Genomic DNA, 21,695 nt, shown 5'->3' with positions numbered 1-21,695 from the left:
TGTACCGCCCACCCACCGGCGCGTATTCTTGGGTTCTGGACATGTCTGACGCAAATGCAGCAAATTCAAAGACAATCTAGCAGAAAACTGCAAAACAAAAGCACATTGCAATTCAGCACAGTTGCCGTTGATGCCAATTGATGCCAATTCACGCCACATATGACGCCGTGTGTCGCAGGTATTCCAGAAGCAGGTGCACCATGGCATCTGAAACACCTGCTTCTCAATTTCAGCCCTCCTCTGTGCTGACACGCCCTGAACTGACGTCGCGGTGTTGTTGGAGCCGGACAGAACAACGCAGCGCAGGTACCTGACCATGTGTTCTCCGTCAGGTCCTGCTGACAGTGGCCTGCATTTTCTGGTCCACCTGCTTGTTCCTCACCGGGTTCGTGAAGGAGTACTGGCAGCTGGCCGCGCTTCGCTTCGGCATCGGGTTCGGGTCAGTGCACCGGCCGACGGCGCCGTCTGTGTTCACAGAACTGGCCGACAGTCAGGCGAGCTCGGTCGTTTGTGGGCGCTCTCAGTGACGCTCGGGGTCACCTTCCACCGTACACGTGCAGGAGACGCGGCAAGCTGTCCCGCCAGTCCGCCTAATCGCAGGAGGGCACGTGAAACGCCAACGAGACGCTGCAGTTATCGTAACTTATCGCGATACGCAGCGGTTTGCAGCGTTGCCGTCAAAAGTTCCGTTTATCTGATGGTGTCGAAGGTATATAATGATCGATCGTCCGTCACTCCAACAACAATAGAAACACGATTTTTGCTGTTGAATTCCCGCCCTCCTTAATTGGTTCTGCTGGCATTGGTCAGGAGACACCGAGTCAGACTGTTCTCAGGTCGGAGTTTTGTCGGCACGTGGCTCGCGCTATACCTTCCCAACATCTTAATGATCCATCGGCATGTGTGTGGGTCGCCTGGTTGGCCCCGCTGTGCCGACCGCATGCACCGAACACGCAGCCGGGAGTATCTCGACAGCTCGGCATCGGCGCCGTGTGCCCCTGAAAGAGGCCCCGTTACGTAAGCGTCGGACGACTGCCGACCGGGGAGGCCATATATGGCCGTTGGGGCGGCTGAGGACGACTGGCGGCTGCCTAACCCCCCACCCCCCTCCCCCTCCCTCTCCCTCCCCATCCGTGTGGCATGGCCCGGTGCGCGCTAACCTGCGCAGGGCGCCCCGCGCTATCCGCCCGTGGGGGATACCGTACACCAGGTGCATCACACGCTCATCGGCGCGCGTACCGTCGTGCACCTTGCGCACGCTATGGTGGTGGGGCGTGAACACAGAGAGTGCAGACTGAGACGGCCATTTTAAAGACCATTCAGTGCAGTTCACAGCCATGCCTTCCAAGGCTTTAAATCCTTTTTGTTTCTGAGCTTGGCACCAGCGAACTTGTATAGACTATTTCGTGCAAGCTATTTCAACGTCAACCAGACGTGCACGACGCCATAGAACATCACGTGTATACCGCCAACCTTAGAATGACCGTATTGTGCCCAAACTCAAGAACAATAATCATCGCATCATTCTTGTCTGGCGCGCGACAGCACGATGTGCAGCGTTACCGGACTTCAGTTGGCCCTCACCCCTGTTTAACTGTGATCATGTGCAACATTTAGAACAACAATCCATGGTAAATTGGTCACAACCTGGCTAAGTGCGCTTTGATGGGGCAAGCAATCACCATTTCAGGGCTATGGGATGAGGGAGAATGGATTACGGTGGGGCCAGTGCTACTGCGCCTGGGCGCCCATCCGCCGAGACTAAGCAGCCAGGGACTAAGCCCAACACTGACCCTCTGCGGGTGCTCGCGGTGCTTAGCGCTCGGAAGGGGGCCCTAACCAGGGGGTCGTTTTGGCCCACTCGTGCTGACGCATGCAGCCTGCCCCGGGGCAAGCGGGGCGAGTCGCGAAGACGCAGTATGAAGTAAAAAAGAGATATAAGAGGACGGATGCTCGAACATGAATCACGTTTTGTGTTACGTGATACAAAAAAATTTGGCAGCGGTACGACTAACGACAGAATAAGACTGGGAATTGAATGAATTAACAAAAAACTAAACTCCGCAAACGGGCACGTGAATGCAAGTAAAATATCAGGTCACAAATATGCAAGAACAACAGGAGAGAAGATAAAAATGCGAACATCTAACGATATTATGATTCAGCAGACACACCACGGCACGCAACGCCACCATCTCAGCATGATGAAGTATTATAAGTGAGTTGGGGCACGTCCTCCGCAGCAACAATTCTGACACGGCCAGTCTGGTACCGACCCTGACGTCAGAAAGACGTTGCATCAACCAGTGACGTATTGAACAGCAGATTCACCAAAATTTGAAATGTTGTTGTTTGGAACAGTTTTAACGCTTGAAAGCAAACCACCGATCACAAGTGAGCCGATCTCAGCATAGCTAATGTTGCCTCAATATCTTCAAATGGTGGAACATCCCCTTTGATTTTGAGCTGCTCTTCCTGACTCGACGGGGCCCGCGGCGAACTGTTATCCCGGTTCCGTGTCGCTGCCCCCGGCGTGCCGCCCTCACGTGCCCCGACACGTGCCCTCACCTGTCGTACGTGCCACCATCACGTGCCTCACGTGTCCCGATATTTGCTGACCGTTCGCAGCGAGGCGGGATGCACTCCGTTCGCCGCATCGCTGCTGGCCGACTACTTCGCCCCAGAGCTGCGTGGCACCGCGCTCGGCGTCTACAACTGGGGCATCTACTTCGGCTACTCCATGGCCTACGCCGTCGGCAACTTCATCACGAACGCCGACATCCTCGGCATGGTAGGCGTGGTCGTAGTCTTCACGTTGCCTGCCGCCGTTCCCCGAACGTTGCTGGGGGACTGGCATGCAGACTGCCATATTGGCAGAAGGCTCTTGTGACGTCACGGTCGTGCGCCCCTTTACTTGTGACGTCATGGTCGTGCGCCCCGTTACTTGTGACGTCACGGTCGTGCGCCCCGTTACTTTTGTTGCTCGATTCCGCCTGTTTGTCCCGAAATGTGGCCACTTGTCCATCCAGTCTTAGGGTTTTGCCAGCTGGGCTTTCGTTCCGCTCCGCGGCTGTATTCGCTGCTCAATCCATTCACGTGGTAAGCTGCCCTTGGAAACTGTGCTATGCGAGACCGAGTCGAGCTACGCTGACTTTCGCATTCATCGGCTGCCGGACACAGCCTGCCTAGGTTATAACAGCACACTGTCTTGGCGTGCATGGCCATCCCGTTACCGCGCGCTCAGCTGGAGGCGGGATGCAGCTGCGCTCATTTTACCCCCAAGGCCCAGAAGGCCATGACATTTAGCGAAGGCAGTTATAAGGAATCGTTCAATCTGATGAGACAGCGTAATGTTGGACGAAGGCATACAGCTTCGAGTTGGTCTCTCAGACACATAGACAACATGAGTCAGAGTAACGACTAATTTCATTGGCGTTGCGTCACGCATGAAGATCAGATTAAGCAACTCAAGATCAGATCGTCAGCAACTAAGCCGCCTTATTTCTAGAATCCTTGCTGTATGGGGTAGTATTGGCGCTCATCACGAACTTATTGTAACAGGGACATCAAAGACATATTGGTTTTCACTTTGAGGAGCATGCTGCCTAGCGTAGATCTTGATACTGACTTTAAACCTAAATATTAAAGCAAGTTTACGGGGTCTTATTCATCTTCACCTTCAGAAGGTAAAGCAAGGTCACTCAACTGATATGAACACCAGTGACCTTTTGCTTCTAAACGGTGTCTAGGTTAAAGCTAGATACTTGCGGAGGTCTGAGTACACTCAGGACACAGATATGGAGTTTGGCATTGTTTGGCCGTACTTAACCAGAAGGTGACAATCTAGTCTTCCCCACGAACCCGAGCTCCCGAAGTGTGAGCTCTGAAGGTGTCAACCGCTCGGCGATTACGCCTCCGCGCGCCATATTCCCCCCCAAGCCCCCCCCGCCCCCCACCCCCCACCCCCACCCCCCCCGATGCGTGTTGATGCGCCTTATGTGCGAGCCGTTTTCATGCCATCTGGCGCTGTGTTGACTTCCAGGGCGACGATGACCGCCCCTACTGGTGGGCGCTCCCTGTTGCTCGTCCTGTCGCGGTGTGACCCCGACCTGCCCGCAGGGCTGGCGATGGTCGTACCTGCTGGCGGGCGCTCCCTGTTGCCCGTCCTGCCGCGGTGTGACCCCGACCTGCCCGCAGGGCTGACGGTGACCGCACCTGCTGGTGGGCGCTCCCTATTGCCCGTCTTGTCGTGGTGTGACCCCGACCTGCCCGCAGGGCTGGCGATGGTCGTACCTGCTGTCGGGAGGTCCCGGTATCTTGCTGGGCGTGCTGATCCTGCTGACGATGAAGGAGCCGTCGCGGACCGGCACCAGCGCCGCCAGCAAGGCGGCCTCGGCACAGCTGACGTCGGTGCAGAAGCTGCTTGTAACGTTGCGCTTCTTCTTCCGACCAATGGTCATCCTGCTCTGCCTGGCTGGAGGCATCAGAAACGCAGGCGCGTGATTCGGGGAAACGGGAGAGCGGTGGTGGTTAGGAGGGGGGGGGGGGGGGGGGACGAAGGCGAAAGACATAAGATATAATTGCACGCAGGCATTTCCGATGTATATTTGCATGTGGTCTAAAACCTTTCATTGTATGTATATTGCCATTGACCCTTTTTAGGTCATTTAGGTCATAGGCTGCTTCTTATCGGGGTGAATCTCGTTTTTGTGTGGCTCATTTTGAGCAAGTTTGATCAAAACAGCCTTCCAACCTACCAAATTGTCTTGAATTCGCGAGCAGAAGGCCACGGGGCCATCTGCTCTTGCTCACTCCACCAGTCGAGTCTGGTAAGAAAATGCCATTTTTCGACGGCTGGTACGATGACACGGCAAGCCGTTCGTCAGGAGGCTGAGCAAGATCAACCCGGTTATTGATCCCTGTGGGGTGCCGTGACTTGCAGATGGGGGAGCCTGGCCATTTGCGCTGTTCATCGGGCCACGCCCACTCAAATAGTTTCTTCATCGTATGTCTTAATGGATTTCAAACCGTCTCAGCTGGATGAGGATGACCTCACGGTCGACCCGGTTCAGAGCTTTGCTCAAATAAGCTGCTGTGGTTGGAGAGATGTAGCCATAATATTGAGCTCCCAATATCCAAGCAACAGCATCGAGCACAGCGTCCTCTGGTAAACGGCTGCGGCGGCGGGCATACTGTTGGATGAACAAGATTGAAATACTGCTGGTAGAAGAGAAGACAGCCGGCTGGTTGCATAGGTTTTGTCTGTCACCTGTGACTGACGGAGGAGCAGAGAGATAAACCGAAAGTTTGACTGGTTCGCCGGATCGTAAATCGGCGCAACAGTGGTCACCTTCCACGACTCTGGGAACCCGCGAGACGCGGTTGAGGCGTTCGCGACTCGCGGCAGGTTAGGTCCGAGCGCAGGGAGACTGCGCTTCGTCGCACTCAAGAGGACGCCGTGGCGGTCGACAACACCCGAGGGATTCACCATCTGGATGATGGAGCCCAGATCCGTCAGAGTCGCTGCCTGCGGCCTGAGCGCGGTCGTGACGGCGATCGATGGCCTGGGGCTATTTGTTCACCGTCATGTATCACCGTTCACCGTCATGGCGTCTCTCAGCTCCGCAGCGATGCTGAAGCCAACGGTGGAGAAGAATCATTTAGGCCTGCCACTCCTGGACCAGAGCTTGACACCAGCGTGGGCTGCGCGGCCACTGAGCATGACACCGAGCTGAGCCCGATGTAAAACCGTTTGACCGGTCCAGACGTCCGTGAGAAAGGGGCTACCATGCCGTTCACGTCGTTGCCGGCCTGCAGTGGTCCCCGTCTGCCAGGAAATCCAGGCAAGAAGTGTTCCTGCCGGCAGTGCTCAGGCTGTTCCGCCTGACGCTGACGCTGGACATGACGCCATGACGCTGGACATGACGCTGAGCTGAGCTTGATGTATAGCCTGTTTGAGCGGTCCAGACGTCCGTGAGTAGGCTAGGTCCAGGTCCAGTAGGTCACGGACCATGCCGTTGACGTCGTTGCTGGCCTGTAGTCGTCCCCGTCTGCCAGGAAATCCAGGAAATTTGCAAGCAAATCCATGAAATCCAGGAAAGTAGTATTTCTGCCGGCAGTGCTCGGGCCGCGAATGGCATGCTCGCCCACGCGTTCTCGAATTCGGCCAACAAGTGCAGGAGCGACAGTAGGTTGGCGACCGCTGATGAACGCTATGGAGAACCTCTGCAATGGTGCTCAGGCCGTCGATGCTGCTGCTGATGTGGTCCAATACACTTGGAGTGGGCGTGAGATGAGTGGGCTCGTGGACGAGCTGGGCGGTATTCAGCCCCGGCAGCGATGACTAATATCGTAGAGCACCGACATACTCCGAGTCGAGCACGCTGATGTTGACGTCGTGCGTCAGTAGCGAGCGCATATCAGCTCGCATATCAGCATATCTCGCAGCAGTTCCTAGAGTTGCTCGAGAGCTTGGTTGATTGAATTGACAGGGTCTGTAGGCTACTCCCAATAACCACTGATCTCCCTCCAGGCTACGAAACAGGCAGAGGGCCTCGATCCGGCGTGTGTTGGTTATCCTCACTTTATGGTACTGTATTTCATCTTGCGGATGACCTAAAGCCGCCTGCATCTTGCTGTCCGTCCCTGTGGAGTGGTTGTCGATCTCGCCGGATGCTAGAGTACCCTTGGAAGAGGATAGCATGTGGCTGGGTGCTGGACGTTAGCCCAGTCTGGGAAACACAAAGAACGTGTGCTTCGTTTTTCCTGAACTCCATACTCTTCTGAAGAAGCATGATGTTCACGAAGTCAAGCCTGGAAACCAGGGACTGGGTGCTGATGTGCCCAGTTTCCGTTTGGGATAGCTTCGGCTCTCTCGCTCGTACCTGTTATTCTTGCGAGTATGCCAGATTGCCAGGCGCGGCAGGGCAGTAAGGTACCGGTGATTATATAGCGACGCTTCAGCTTGCTGTTCAGCCGAGCTGAGATTGCGTTTGACATAAAGAATAGGGCTGCGAGTCCATCGCCAGAAACCCCATTTAAACCCAGTTTTTCAGTTATTGTGTGTTCCTCGTGGCTAGCGCTGGAGAAAGCGCCAAAATGAGGATTCCATTATTGCTCGTCGTGCTGCTGCGGCCTTGTTAATGCTGCGAAGGACCTGTTGATGTTGACTTATGCTCATTTCGAGGAGAAACTTGAATAAGTCAACAACGTTGAGAATAGAGCGTGCCTGACACGCGCGAAATCCGGCTGGTATAACTCCCGCCACCGTGTCCAGTCGGGCAGCCAGCAGCCAGCAGTCAGTCCGTCCGCATGCCTGATCGCGAGATTCGATCGGTTGGAACCCTCCGGCGGTGGACAGGTGACGAGCAAAACATGTGAGCTCACAAAAACCGGCGGGCTGTTCCACACAAAAAAGCATACCATTTACATAGAGGCAGACACTGGATGGCTTTTAACTGTTACAAACGGTGGGAGGTTACGCCGTCAACTGACGTCGGAGCGTAAAAATGAGCTCTTAAGCTGTAGAATGAACTCCGTAAAAAGCACGGCGCATCTGGAAGCCGTTGACGACCGCACGAATCCAAGGTGGAGCAATGTCGGGTGATCCTTGGAGCGGACCATGCGGGCGAATCATGGCCAGCGTTTTGGGGACTCGCGCTGGGCAGACTGCTTGAAGGTGACGTGCGGAACGGCAGAGTTTTTGTCCACAATCCATCGCTTACCACAGCAACATAATAGAACAGCTCGATATTGGACCATCGTTGCGCATGCCTTACCGCTGGGTTCGTGTTCTCATGAGTGCCTGCATACAGTCATACGGATATGTGCAAAATGTCGTCACTTACTCGTCTAGCAAAAGAGAGCGATGCTTCCTTATGTTGCGCAAATATGCATGTGACTGAAGTCTGGACCACAGTGAATAGCTGCGTGAGGGCTCGTTTGGCAGTGTGCCTGACCGGCGATGCCTCGGCTTGCAGCCGGCTACGTCTGGTCGTACAGCACGCAGAACTACTTCGAGGGCATCGGGCAGACGTCCACCCAGATCGGCTCCTACATGTCCTGGATCCCGCTGGTGGCCGGCTCCATCAGTGAGTGGCGAAGCTGGTCTCCCGGTCTCTGTCGCACTGTACCAGATGAAACTCCGCTGCTGTTGGGATGTTGAGGAATTGGACCTCTCCGGGCAGCAGACAAACGGTGCCGTGAAACCCGAGCCGTCTCGTGCGTTGTGGCTGTGTTCCATGCTTTAGGTGCGTAGATGCATTGACTCACTTTTCGGTGATGATCAGTCGATGGGCTGCTGCCGGCGCAAACGCAGCCCATTCTTTGAAGGCCACGCTCGTTGGGTACGGATCCAGAGGCATTGTGAAGTTATGCCGTACGACTCGTTGGGCAAACCGCCAACATAAATAGACCAGGTCTTCAGCAAACTTGATTGATCGCCATGCATAATGCTGTCCTACGACTTGGGTTTCTTCGTGTTGCATGCATGAACACGTCGTGTCAGTGATATACGTGGTTGTGATAACACGTCTGCCGTAGAAGCATTATGCCGTATTCGCTGCTCTATCTGTGACGCGGCACGTACCATACCACGTGTCAGACACGAAGTCCGGCGTTGTTGCCAAGCCCCTCTGCATCTTCTGCTCTGCTCCGGACTTACCAGCCTGCTCCTGGTCAGCTGTGACCTGTGTAATGCGTGCTGTTGGCCGGTGTCCGTGTCTGGCCGTGTCTTGTCCTCAGAACTGATGTTGACCTGTGTTTGCTCTCCGGACTGGTGCTAACCTAGTGTTTCCTCGTCTGACCTCGTCCCGCCCCGGGCGTGGTATCGACCCAGTGTCCTCGCTTCACCGTGTCCGGTCGCCAGGCGTGGTGTTCGGCGGCTTCATCTCGGACCGGGTGGTGAGCAGGCTCGGCCCTCTCGGCCGCATCTGGGTCATCATCATCTCCCAGCTGCTGGCCGCGCCGTTCGTGTTCGGCGTGCTCTTCCTGGAGCCGCCCTGGGCCTACATCAGCCTCATCCCCACCTACATCATCGGTGAGAACTCTCCTGCGGAGGGCTGCACGTGGCGTGCCAACCTCCGGTGGTGAGCGTGCCCAGTGTAGTCTGGTGTGCGTACGCTCGTATCCAGGACAGTCTGGTGTGTGCACGCTCGTATCCAGGGCAGTCTGGTGTGTGCACGCGCGCATCCAGGGCAGTCTGGTGTGCGCACGCTCGTATCCAGGGCAGTCTGGTGTGCGCACGCTCGTATCCAGGGCAGTCTGGTGTGCACACGCTCGTATCCAGGACAGTCTGGTGTGTGCACGCTCGTATCCAGGGCAGTCTGGTGTGTGCACGGTCGCGTTCGCGGCAGTCTGGTGACTGCACATTCACCGTCACAATGCATGGTGGTCACACATTCGCGGTGTGGTTCCATTTCTCATCGGAATTATGATATGTGTGACACCTAGTGGACAATGTGGATCGTGCGTTTCGCGCGCCACCTACCTGGGTGTGTTGTCTGTCCTTGACCTCCGACAAACCCTCGGTGACTCCCCACCATCCTGAACAGCCCAACAGGTGGCAGCGTCATTTGGCAGCTCGCTTGTGATGAACACACGCCAAACACGTGCATAGGGCATCGATCACGTGGTATGGCGAGCAGTGTGGCAAGGTACGATGAGATGAGAGTCGATCACGTGGTATGGTGAGCAGTGTGGTAAGGTATGGTGAGGTGAGCATCGATCACATGGTATGGTGAGCAGTGTGGCAAGGCATTGTATGCAGTCGTGGGGAACGGCGACCCACACGCCAGTAGAATGGTGTCCCGACGCTGCTGAGGACTGTGGTGAGGCGGAAGAGGCAGGCTGCGCGTCCGTGTAGCCGGGCGCCTTTGGCCGGCCGGTCGAAGCTGTAGGAGTTGGCCTGGGCCTGCCCGCTGCAGGCGAGATGTGGGTGCCGATCACGCTGGCCAAGCTGGTGGAGATGGCGCCGGCTGAGGTACGCACGTCCGCCGTCGCCTTCTATTATTTCGTCATCACCAACATCGGCGGCAACATGCCGCTGCTGGTGGACCCGGTCAAGAAGGCCTTCAGCAACGCTGGCTACAACGATGTCGACTCGCTTCGCGGTACGCGATTGGGGTCGGGGCTAGCACATTGGCTCTGTACACTGGGACAGATTTGGCGCGCCGGAGAAGCACACAGACTGTCAGGAGTGGAGGGTGGGGGGGTGGGGGGGGGAGGCGGAGTGGGAGCCTATTCGGGGGACCTGCCAGTTATCTGAAATGTGTTGTCACGCACACAAATCTGTTTGGCATGCGTTGTTGATGCGCAATAGTCATGGTGTTTTGTGTGTTGACATTATGGCCTGGTATACCGGCTTATTGGAGGCTCCGATTCCATATTTGTAGAGAGTTTTGAACTGAAATAGCCACGTTGAAGTTTATTCGGTGAAGTTTACAGCCCAACTGTTTTCAAGATCCTATCCCCTCCTGTGTCTGAGCTAGACGCCCGCGAAGATGGGGGCCGAATATTTCGTGCAGTCCATGCATGAACGCGTCAGTGCAGTGCAGTCATGAAGACAGACAGTCAAGCAGTCAGAATATTTTGTGCAGTCATATCACCCAGTCATGCACAACTTGTGTTGTACAGAGCATTCTATTCCACTTAAAAGCATACCGATGGTTATGCGTGGGCTTATTTAATCATATCTCACGCTTGCTTCAATATCTTCACATGTGGAACATTCCCTTTAACACACACCCGAGTGACCGGCTGGCTGGCGCGCTCGGGAACCCTTCGTTTGGGTGTGGGGGGGAGGAGGTCAGTTTGATCCCTCTGCGATATCAGATTCCAACAGAGCTTGAAACACCAAATTCACAAGCTGTGTTAGCCTGTAAGTGAAATCGTGTGTCAAAATGTATGGTTTCTAGATCATGACCTTCGGTTCAAGTAAAGTCAAACGAAGTCAAACTCCAGGTTGGTGTCAAAGTGTCTACGGAACTTAGATACCTGTTCTAAGTAAAAGTCACTGATGCTCATTTTAAGGTCAGTGACCTCGCTTGACTTTTCGTAGGTTGTGGCGACCAAAATCAGACAACACTGCTTCAAGTTTTGCATTTGCATTTTGCAAAACAAATTCGTTATGCATTGCCGCATATGTAATGGATGTATCACTCGCAGACATCTGTTATCGTATCATTGAACACCAGCCTCAACAGGCTCACCACGTGCCCGTATTACTTGCCGACGCTGGGTGTCTGTTCTGTCTGCAGACACACTGTACCTTTTCTACCCTGGCGAGTACATCTTGGGCGCGTTACTCTATTTGCTGGCGCTGCTGGCGCTGCGCCGGGACCTGGCGCGCGCCCAGCGCGACGGCCCCCTGGTGGAGAAGAAGACAGGCAGCGATACGGTGGGCGAGACAAACGACGCCTACCTGCCGGAGACGCCCACCGATGACCCGTGAGCGGATCTTCGCCGCCCACCGATGACTCGTGAGCAGACTTCCGCCGCCCACCGATGACCCGTGAGCGGACCTCCGCCGCCTACCGATGACTCGCGAGCGGACCTCCGCCGCCCACCGATGACTCGTGAGCGGACCTCCGCCGCCCATCGATGACCCGTGAGCAGACTTCCGCCGCCTACCGATGACCCGTGAGCGGACCTCCGCCGCCTACCGATGACTCGTGAGCGGACTCCGCCGCCCACCGATGACCTGTGAGCAGACCTCCGCCGCCCACCGATGCCCATCAGCGGACCCCCGCCGCCCTATCCCAGTGACAGTGTAACATGTGGAGGCTCGTCGAGATGCTCCGCCCGTGATATTGACGCACGTGTTTCACATGCTTTACCATATACTCAATTGTTGTGTGTGCACAAGCATAGTGGAGTCTGTGATGGTGTGCGATGTTCCCAAGAGCGATTTTAGATGAGGTTAGATGACTGGATAGATGAGGCCTAATGGGACTCTGGTCGCATGTACGTACGCTACCAGATCTGGCATTGTCCTTTGCAAACGTACCGCAATTCGGCTTAGGCCGCGTTCCATAGCATATTAGAAATGTTGCCAGATTGACACGAAATTTCGGCAGGGTACGCATGCGCGCTGACTAGCGTCGGCACGTCTAAAATGGGACGTTGCATTCAAAAACGCAAGGTTTCGACTTCCCCTAGTCGTTTTCAGATGTTTTAGGTTAACAACATCTTCGTAACAACAGCTCAGCCCACCACTGACGCCCGCAATCGAATAAACGCACCGTAATGCGGCAGGCGTTCGCCCGCTCCGCGCGAGTGCCGCAAAGTTCAAGGTTTGAAAATACTTGGTCTCCGCGAGCTCCAAGCCTCTACGTTAACTTAAGGCAACCAGTCATCGTTGAGGTTACAGCAATGCCTCAACTGTGAACAAATCAACTTTGATTCTACATTAAAACTTAAATAGTCAACAAATTAGCGCTGAGTACTCGTAAGATTTTTGAGTTTTTCAAATAATGTCAAGGTCTTCTTCCGAATGCAGTCACGCTAGCATAAAAGATATGGTAACCTGGAACGAATTCTGGCTGGGCAGCCATATCCTGCTTGTGCACAAAATACCAACTGGGGAGCGAGGGGTGGGGCCAAGAGTGTCGCGCGAATTTGCCGAAAACTGAAACCTCTGCCGTGTGCGCAGTGTGCCAGCGTGCGTAGTGTGCCGTGTGCGTAGTGGCCACGCATACTGGCCACAAATGGCCAGTGTGCGTGAAACTTGCAGTGCGATTGCCTGTATACAACAATAAAAACTAAGATTGGTGGCGCAAAAAAGATTTAAAAAAAAAGATTAAAAGGATACCCCAACAGTAGCGCTATCAAATGCACACCGTCGTATTCTCTGCGAATGAAAACAAGTATTTTAAAGGCTGCAGCATTTTCACCAGAGTACTCACGGCCGTCCGGCCATATTCAGAAATGTGTTACCAGAGCGGGGGGGGGGGGGGGCACATGAACAAAACATGCATTTTCGGCCTAAAACGAAGCTACGCTGCCAGCCGAAAATCCTCTCCCTGTGTTATCATGTGCACACGTCGGACCCGCGGCTCACGAGACTAAGTATTTTTTAATTTGCTACCGCAACTATGAAATAGTAATTAAATTGAATTAACTTAAAAATAAAATTTACACGGTGCGGCGCAAAGAACATTTTTTAGTTGCGCCCTCTCCCCTTCCCCCTCCCCCTTGCTTGGAACGCGTAGGAGTCAGCCGTATATCTAGAGCCATCATCATGCATCCAAAACTAGGATACAGAGTGATACATCATACGCTTCGCATGATGCATTAGGATACATGATACACTTCATCCACAGATCGAGGATGAAGCGGCTGACTGGGGCATTGAGGTCCGGTCAGGCACTATGAAAGGCTGTCCCGCCGTACATAGCTGTGTGCCCTTAACCACGGTACCCCAACCCACCCATTTTTTTGGTTAATGATGATATTTAAACGGGGCAAAAGCGCAACCAGATACAGCAATGATACGCCCAATTGGCAGGGTCACACGGAACTGGTGAATTTCATTGGCAAGGGCCCGCTGGATAACAACCCTGGGAGACCCCCCTCGGCCTTAACTAATCCACGCGGGCATCATGCATTCGTCGCTCTCACTCCAAGCATTCACATCCGCTGGCGCCCACGCAACCCCACTCATTCTCGACGCGCACAGGAATGGGATCCCTCCTCCCCCTTTACCCAGCACCTTGGCATTATAATTGGCCCGTCTGCGTGAGTCCTCGTAAAGCTAACTTAAGTTTATTTATCACATTTCAAACGTGCGGTGAAGCCACGTTTAAGCCCTATTTAAAATACGCCATTCAGTTTATCAACTCGGCACCGATGCAATCACTGGGCCGACATCAGGTGTCCGAAGCTGGGCGGCGACTCGTTCCCTTGCCTGACCTCCAGGGTGATGGCTCCCTGTTCGGATGACACTTCCCGCGTTCCGTTCACGGTGGGCAGCCCGTCATTCATTCGGCCACGCCCACCGCTCGCAGCTTTTCGCTGCCGCACACGCGCCTTAGGCAGTATCTCATCCAGCACAGGTGCGTCACCTACGGCGCTTCTGCGCCCTCCCTCCTGCCGTAGCGAGCGTTGAGAGGCACCGTCCCACGGTGCGTCCCTCAGAGACCTGGAGGTAGACAGCGCACGCAATGGGACGGTGGGGCCCCTCGGGATAGGACGAGCGCTCGGCGTGACCTACGTTCACGCTCTACAGTTCCCCCGGCCTTTGCGCTCTGGAGACTCGGCCTGACTGGCCTGTCTAGCGACCCGGTCCCTTGTCTCCCTTCCTATAAGCGTCGATGGCGGGATCTTTATCCGTCATCTTCCAAGGCAGGGTACACCAACGGGTGGATTCAGCTACCGCTGTGCATGATCCGGCATTCCGGGCGGTCCCCACTGGGCCTTGGTCATGTCATGACTTCTGCCTCCTCATGCCGTCACGCCTGAGGTCAAGTGAGAGTAAAAAAGTCGACCATCTCTTAATCCAAAAAAGAGCGAAACCGTGCATTTGAGTTGCGCTACCCACAAACGGACATCTCCGTAAGAACAGGGCTGCGGTCGTCTGACTCCTCGATCCTGACCACAGCCGAACCACGCTGCTCGTGCGGGTCCCACGCCTACCAACTTTGGTTATGATCCCCGAGCGGCTCGACCTTCGGGAAATGGGCGGCACGTTGCCTACCGGACGAAAGTCTGGCAGTCTGGTGGGAGTTGAGCCTGTCGATTCCAAGGCAATTACTTCGCGTAGGCTCTCGTTCTGCCAGCCGTTGATACCAGCCGGGTCACATTAAGAGAGAGTTACGACATCACGCGCCTTGAGGCATGCCGCGCAGAAATTTGCCAGCGTTCACCCCCTTTCGTGCAAGTTCTGAGCGATCGGTCGACCGACGGAGATCTGTGAGCATTGATATGGTTGGTTCCGCCCTGGAGCCGAACACCAGGCCATCCACCTACTGAAACATGTAATCTGTGTACTCCCTGTCGCGTCACCAACGGGCTAACGATAATCGCACATCTGTCACACCACGTATACGGTGTAAATCGCGCCGCGGCCACGCCCTGGTCCGCCGTCGGGACGGCGGGCTAGATACAGGAGGGCTGCCGGGCAGGCACTGACGACCCAGCTGGCACTCTCTTGGATTCGAATCCAACGCGCTCGGCGTATAGCAGGACCCTGCAACTTGCCAGCGGGTCGCGAGCGCTGTACTGCCTCGTCCGTCCACATCGTAACGTGCCGTCCTTTGCCGGCGGGTCACAGGCACCCGCGTCGCCGTTGCGCACCGTCGGGTGCTGCCCTCTGCCGCGATCGCCGATGTCGACTGGTAGATGGCGCCTGTGTCTCCTTCCGAGCGCTACTCCGGCCGGCGCCTTGCGAGTGATCTCGGCTGGTTTCGCAGAGTGACGGGCGGTCTCCCGAGACGTAGCGGGCTCAGCGCAACTCGCCGCAATCCCTCGGCACCCACGGCAACAGGCGATCTCCTTCCGACCTCTAGCCAACGGCGCGGAGATCCCGCCCGCTTCGAAAAGTTCGATGGCAGTCTCCTCCGCGCCAAGCCTCCGGTGTCCGTGGAGGATCCCTCCCTGTCGAGAGCGCCCTCTGCCAACCGAGCGTGGACACCGTGCACCGATCATTCAGTAATCGAGAAGGGTCTAGGGAAATGGAGGGGAAAAAATAGAGGACAGGGAATGCACCCGCTTGTTAAAGGAATCCGTGCAGCGCATGCGCTGGACGGAGCTAGACCGCACTGAATTAAACGGGGCGAGCAGCTAAAAAACAACAACATCAAAATGAAATGTGCATGGATACCTTGATAAACCAGTCGGTCTATCGGGACGAGCGAGTGATGAAGGAAAGAAGAGGGACAACACACGCATGACAAAGTCCATGCAGGCGCGCTGGACGGAGCCTGGCAAGAGTTCAGCGTCCCACAACGGATCGAAGGAAGAGAAGGAAAGCGAACGACCAACTAAACGGAAATCGAGCCTCAACTTGGGTGGACGTCCCACAAGACAAACCAGCCCGTCGACCTACGCAAAGCGATTAATAATTAATGGGAGGAAGGCAGCGCGATTGTGCAGAGACCGTGCATGCGCGCTGGGCGGGCTTCGGCGAGAGATCGGCGTCTCCAAAAAAAAAACAACAAACAAACGAACACAAAACAACAAAGGGGAGAGGAAAAGCGGACGCTCAGCTGACGGAAAAGCAGACTGAACGTTCATGGACGTCTAATGAGACCATCCAGTCCATCAACCCAGGCAAAGCGATCAATAACGAATGGCGGGAAGGCAGCGAGGTCGTGAGGGAGGCCGAGCATGCGCGCTGGACGGGCTCCGTGAGGGTCCGGCTACCTCGCGCTGTGGGAAAAATTAAGGAAACACGAAAGAACGAACCGTCCAACTAGCCAACAGACTACCGCCATAGCCACAGTAGACCTCCAGGGACATGCCGGCGCGGCCCGTACGCCGCGCCTGGCCGCCACGCGGGACCGGCGGGGGCCCTAACGAGCGGATACACCTCCACATGACCACCTCCTCAAAATAGCTCCGGCGCGGGTTAAAGAGCGAGCTGTTGCACCTAAGTGTCCACGGCCCCGGACACAACCTGGCAAAATGTAACAAGCACCGTTTTAAACAAGCACGCACATCTGTTCTTATCTGCTTAAACACACACACAGACACACACACACGCACACACACACACACACACACACACACACACACACACACACACACACACACTGTTCGAGTCTGTCTCCGCGAAGGTGCACGCGAGTCGGCGGTGGTTGACGAGGCTGAAAAAGCTCCGGAGGTCAGTGAGCAATTTTGGTGCCGGGACCGCCGCTATGGCGTTCGTCAGGGCCGGGTCGGGCACGTAGCCGTCTCGGGACACGATGAAGCCGGCGAATTTGACGCTGGTGTTCATGTGCTGCGTCTTGGAGGGGTTCAGGGAGACCCCGCGGACACGGCACCTCGTCAAAAACTTCCGGACTCGGGCGAAGTGTTCTTCTTGCGTCTTGCTGCAGATGATGACGTCGTCCACGACACGTTGGATGCCGTTCACGTCCCCGAAGCACTTGTCCATGCGCCGATTGTGATGCTCGCTAATTGACGAGACGCTATAGGGGACGTGCAGATAGCGGTAGCGCCCGAATGGTGTAATGAACGTCGTCAGGTTTCGGCTGTCTTCGTCCAGAGGGCACTGGTGGTATCCTTTGGTGGCGTCGAACACGCTAAACCATTTAGCGTCCGACGCTGTGATAGATGCGACACACTCAGCGGGCGTGTTAGCTCCTGCCTCACGGACCTATTCAGCTTTGAAAGGTCTACGCACAGCCGAATGCCCATGCCGTCCTTCTAAGGGGCCACTACGATGGGCGCGCACCACTCAGTTGGCTCCGTGATGAGCTCGATGATGCCGTCACGCTCGAGTTTTTCGAGCTCGTGGCGCAGGGGCTCTCTCAGAGCTATCGGCACCCTGCGTGGCGAGCGCACGGTGAAGGGGGTGGCGTCTTCTCGCAGACGGATTTGGTATTCTTCTCCCGGTATGGTTCGTACCTTGCCGTCCAACACATCGGAAAACTCGTGGAGTATCGCTGCATTCTCGGTTACGTCGGAAGAGATGTGACCGTGAGGCAGCTCTGAGGCGCTTGGGGGCGCTGCGTGCTGCCCAGGGGCCTGTAAAGGGCGGCCCCGATCGGGCGGTGTGGTCCGCTGAGGACGGGCGGGCCGGCCCGTCTCCGCCGTCTCCGTCGTCGGAGGTCGGCCGTCCGACGGTCCCTCCCCCTGCCGGGCGCTCGCGGTGTCCCGTCTCGTCTCCGGTTTCGGCACGGGAGGGCTGGCTGCGGCGCGGCGCGCGCGTCTCAGCCGCAGCTGGGTTGGGCGGCGGCGGCTGACAAGCGGCAGCGCCGGGCGGTCCGGCACCCCGCCTGACTGCATTTATCTGCCGTGGGTAAACGGCCGGTACAATATGAAGACGGACGGTAGCGCGTCACGAGAGGAGTCGTGGTACTCCTGGGATGATATGCACCGTGTCAGACACCGTTACGTCATCCAGGATGATTCGGACGGGCAGACTCCCGCGCGAGCGCGTCACGTGTCCGTCCGCAGCGCGGTGATGGGTCGACGGCGGCTGAAGATTATCGTTCATCTCGTCAATGAGTTCGGCAAAGTCTAACCCAGCGACTGACACGTCGTCTCCGGTGTCCGGAGGCGCCGTCATCCTGGCCGTCTTACGACCTGACACGAACACGCTGACAGTCGGTGCGGATCCCGTTGATGCGGTCGCGAGCGTAACCGCAGAGGCAGATGTCTCATGTGACTGGCGCGCGCTGCGGCACATCCTGGAGATGTGACCCGTTCTGCCCCAGTTGTAGCACGCCCGACCCGCAGCCACGCAGCAGTCAGATCGTGCATGACGGGTGCCGCAGTTTCTGCAGACCGGGCGCGCGGAGTCCATTTCTCGCTCGGGGGCGCCCCCACCCGACGCTCGGCGGGGAGGGGTGGGGCTCTGCGATTGGAAGTTGACACCGTGCGGAGTCTTGGGGTCCGAAGGGCGGCCGGCGCGCCGGTCGACCGGGCGAGGTGCGGCACGCTGACACGGCGTCGGCCTCGCCGCCTATGATCTCCGTGACGTCACGCGCCGCAGCCTCCTCGGAGCGGCAGATCTGGATCGCCTGCTGCAATGACAGGAGTGGGACGGCACAGTCGCCGGGTCGCGCAGGCCCACGACTATACGGTCCCTGATCAGGCTGTCACGACAGACATCGCAAAATCCGCACTCACGGCTGAGGTCACGGAGGCGGGTGAAGAGGCCATTAAATGACTCGTCCCCCTGCTGGGTGCACATATTAAATGTGCGCCTCTGAATGACCTCAATGACCTGGCCGCTAGCGTAGCCGTCCAGGTGCGAGAGGACGACGGAGAGGTCCGATCGCTGGGAAGCAGGGATGTCGAAGCTGGCCGAGACAATCAGGATCTCGTCCGAGAGGCACGACCGGAGAATCGCCAGCTGCAGGGCTGGCGGCCTGCTACTCAAGTCCGACAACATCGCGTGGTCATCCCATCTCTGTCGCCATCTGCTGTACGTCGCTCGCGGTCACTGGTCAGATCCAATCGTTCCGGTTTGGCGTCTTTTGTCATCGAGTCTGGCACGAGTCGCGTTCGCCGGGGCACGGCACTAGTCACAGGGTCGTCCATGTCGTCCGGCAGGGGAACGGAGGCGGGATCGATTCCCACTGATCCTGTCGGCTGTGCCATATTCGAGTCTGTCTCCGGGAGGGTGTACACGAGTCGGCGGTCGGAACCAAGGCCGTCGGAACTAGACTGTATTTCCGTCCTCCGCGAGACGCTCTGCCATCTACCGTTCGGTCTAGATACTACTACTCGCGCGCTATACTCGGTACTCGCGCGCGCGCGCGTGCGCGCGCACATACACACACACACACACACACACACACACACACACAACACACACACACTTCCGTACCTAAAGCGACTCTGATTATAACCCTCCCTGCACTGCCTATTTTGAAGGGGATTCATTGGTGATAGCGAGAGGGGATCGGGTGTCCTCCTTCAGGCAACTGCCGACGTACTCCTGCAATTTTTTTCTTCAAAAACACTTTCAAAACCGTTTTTCGTGCCACAAGCTCTGAAAAGAACATGATGTTTCGTATTCCAGTTACAGAAAGCAAACAAGCATCTTGAATGCAGATCTTACGCACGTGCCCCAGGGGTCAATGAAGTTCAAAATTGTTGTCCCTGGGCTGTTGAAACGCCAGCAATTTTGCTTACACATATGACAATGCAAAGTACACCAATGAACGCACTGTGGTCGTTTATTGGAGGGAAGCTAGCCAGGATTGTGTGAGCCAGTTGCGCGAGTCTTATTCCTGGCATTTACTTCTGCTATTTGTTTCCCTAAAGGCATGTTGACGAAATATCAACACACATATATGTATATATATATATATATGTATATATATATATATATATATATATATATATATATATATATGTATCTCTCTCTCTCTCTCTCTCTCTCTCTCTCTCTCTCTCTCTCTCTCTCTCTCTCTCTCTCTCTCTCTCTCTCTCTCTCTCTCTCTCTCTCTCTCTCTCTCTCTCTCTCTCTCTCTCCTCTCTCTCTGAAAATTCATGCTTTTGGGTGCTGGCACACCAGATACAAACTTCTTAGAGTCTAATTCCAACAGGAAGCTGACCATCCAACGCGGAGAGTCAACTTACCGGAAGCAAACAAGTATGGGATATGTAGATTATGACCATTGTGTACCAGGGCTCGACACAAAACAACACTGACCATTTCTGGCTGCTGAGACGCTGAAAATCCACCTTTACTAACCCTGACCACGTTTGATAGTACACCAGTTTACGATGAGTCCATTTACAAAGATCACCCCGTTTACCGCAGCCAAGTGAACAAGAAATGCGCAGAGTTCGTGTGTCGTTACCCAGTGATCACTGCGTGTACTTTATTATTATCAGCTGTTCAAGCAATAATAATGCACGTAAATTCAACTGACATAAAGCGCATTCTACTACACGCGACTAATTAATATGTTGAAGCAAAACAGGCATGGAACATGTGGCTCGTGAGCGTTTTGACTCACGGGTCATCAACGTCCAAAATGATAATTAAGTTGCTGCTGACGCGCTGAAATAACGGCTGTACGTACTCAGATCAATATACAAATTGCACGCAATGACGAGTCATAATTGATACCGTAGACAATCAAGTGTTCGGCGTGTGAGTCATGAACGTCATATGTCATGGCTCATGGGTTAAAAAATACAAAATTGTTCAGAAGTTGATAAAGGCGGTTTTCTAGCGAGTCAGCAGTGAAAACTGGACTGCTTGGTGCAAAGGAGGGGAGCCGTGGTGCTCAATGCTGAGCCCATCAGCCCCAGCACTCGGTGAATTCCATCTGCATTGATCAAGCAGCCACACAGTGACCACAAAAATTCTGTTCAATCTCCAGCGCCTGGCTGCAATACTTTAAGCACATCTGGTGATGTCATCCATCAGGTCCGCAGCAAGACGGGTGCACTGGGTGCCCGCGCATACCCTAGGATCGGGGGTGCCCGCCCCCCTTTCGGCCGCGCTCCTTGCCTTATTCCGCACAACCCCTGCACCTTCTATACCAAACACATTTATGGTCTTGAATGTATCTGGGCTCTTACATGTTGATGGTGACGTTAAATGCTTGATTGCCAAATTAAACATTGCATGGCCCAGTGGCCCACCCAAAAGGACCATCAACTGTGCTTACCGTCAACCGTCAGCCGTGCTTACAAGAGTTCCTCTGATCGTCACTGCGATCTACTTACCCACGTCTTTCCATTGACAACAAACAGGCCAGTTCTGTTGGAGCTCAAGGTTATTTCTTCACCATATTTAAGGGATGCGATGAGAAATTTTGATGGTCAAAGTTGTCGCTTCGATGGATCTTGGATTGGATTCATTTTGTGTCACGTAGCGTTGGGTCACCAAGTCGCTTAGTGGAAATTTACGTCGTAAAAGTTTACGTCGAAGCTAGACCGTGTTCTCCGACGAGTACCAGTTTAAAAGCCGACATTTCATGCATTTAACACGTGTATGCACTGAGTAATACGCCACCAAAGACATCTTTGCCGTGCGACCTTCCAAAATGCCTGAGGCTCAAACCCGT

At 55.2% G+C, this 21,695-nt stretch overlaps 1 protein-coding gene across 1 annotated transcript in view; it reads left to right on the top strand.

Annotated features, from left to right (window-relative positions):
• LOC119097259 (protein spinster homolog 1-like) overlaps positions 1-11,926 on the top strand; it is a 14,918-nt gene extending 2,992 nt beyond the window's left edge. The window contains exons 2-8 of the mRNA XM_037220307.1: positions 333-439; positions 2,629-2,791; positions 4,276-4,495; positions 7,980-8,090; positions 8,867-9,037; positions 9,924-10,109; positions 11,256-11,926. Coding sequence (XP_037076202.1) covers positions 333-439; positions 2,629-2,791; positions 4,276-4,495; positions 7,980-8,090; positions 8,867-9,037; positions 9,924-10,109; positions 11,256-11,449 — 1,152 coding nt within the window. The 3' untranslated portion in view covers positions 11,450-11,926. The remainder of the gene's footprint in view (positions 1-332; positions 440-2,628; positions 2,792-4,275; positions 4,496-7,979; positions 8,091-8,866; positions 9,038-9,923; positions 10,110-11,255) is intronic.
• Positions 11,927-21,695: the final 9,769 nt, after the last annotated feature.

This window comes from Pollicipes pollicipes, unplaced genomic scaffold (genome assembly GCF_011947565.3).
Source record: "Pollicipes pollicipes isolate AB1234 unplaced genomic scaffold, Ppol_2.1 Scaffold_4295;HRSCAF=5057_pilon_pilon_pilon, whole genome shotgun sequence".
Taxonomy (NCBI): Eukaryota; Metazoa; Arthropoda; class Thecostraca; order Pollicipedomorpha; family Pollicipedidae; genus Pollicipes; species Pollicipes pollicipes.
Note: the sequence above shows the minus strand (reverse complement) of the source record. Positions and strands in the feature narration are given on the sequence as shown.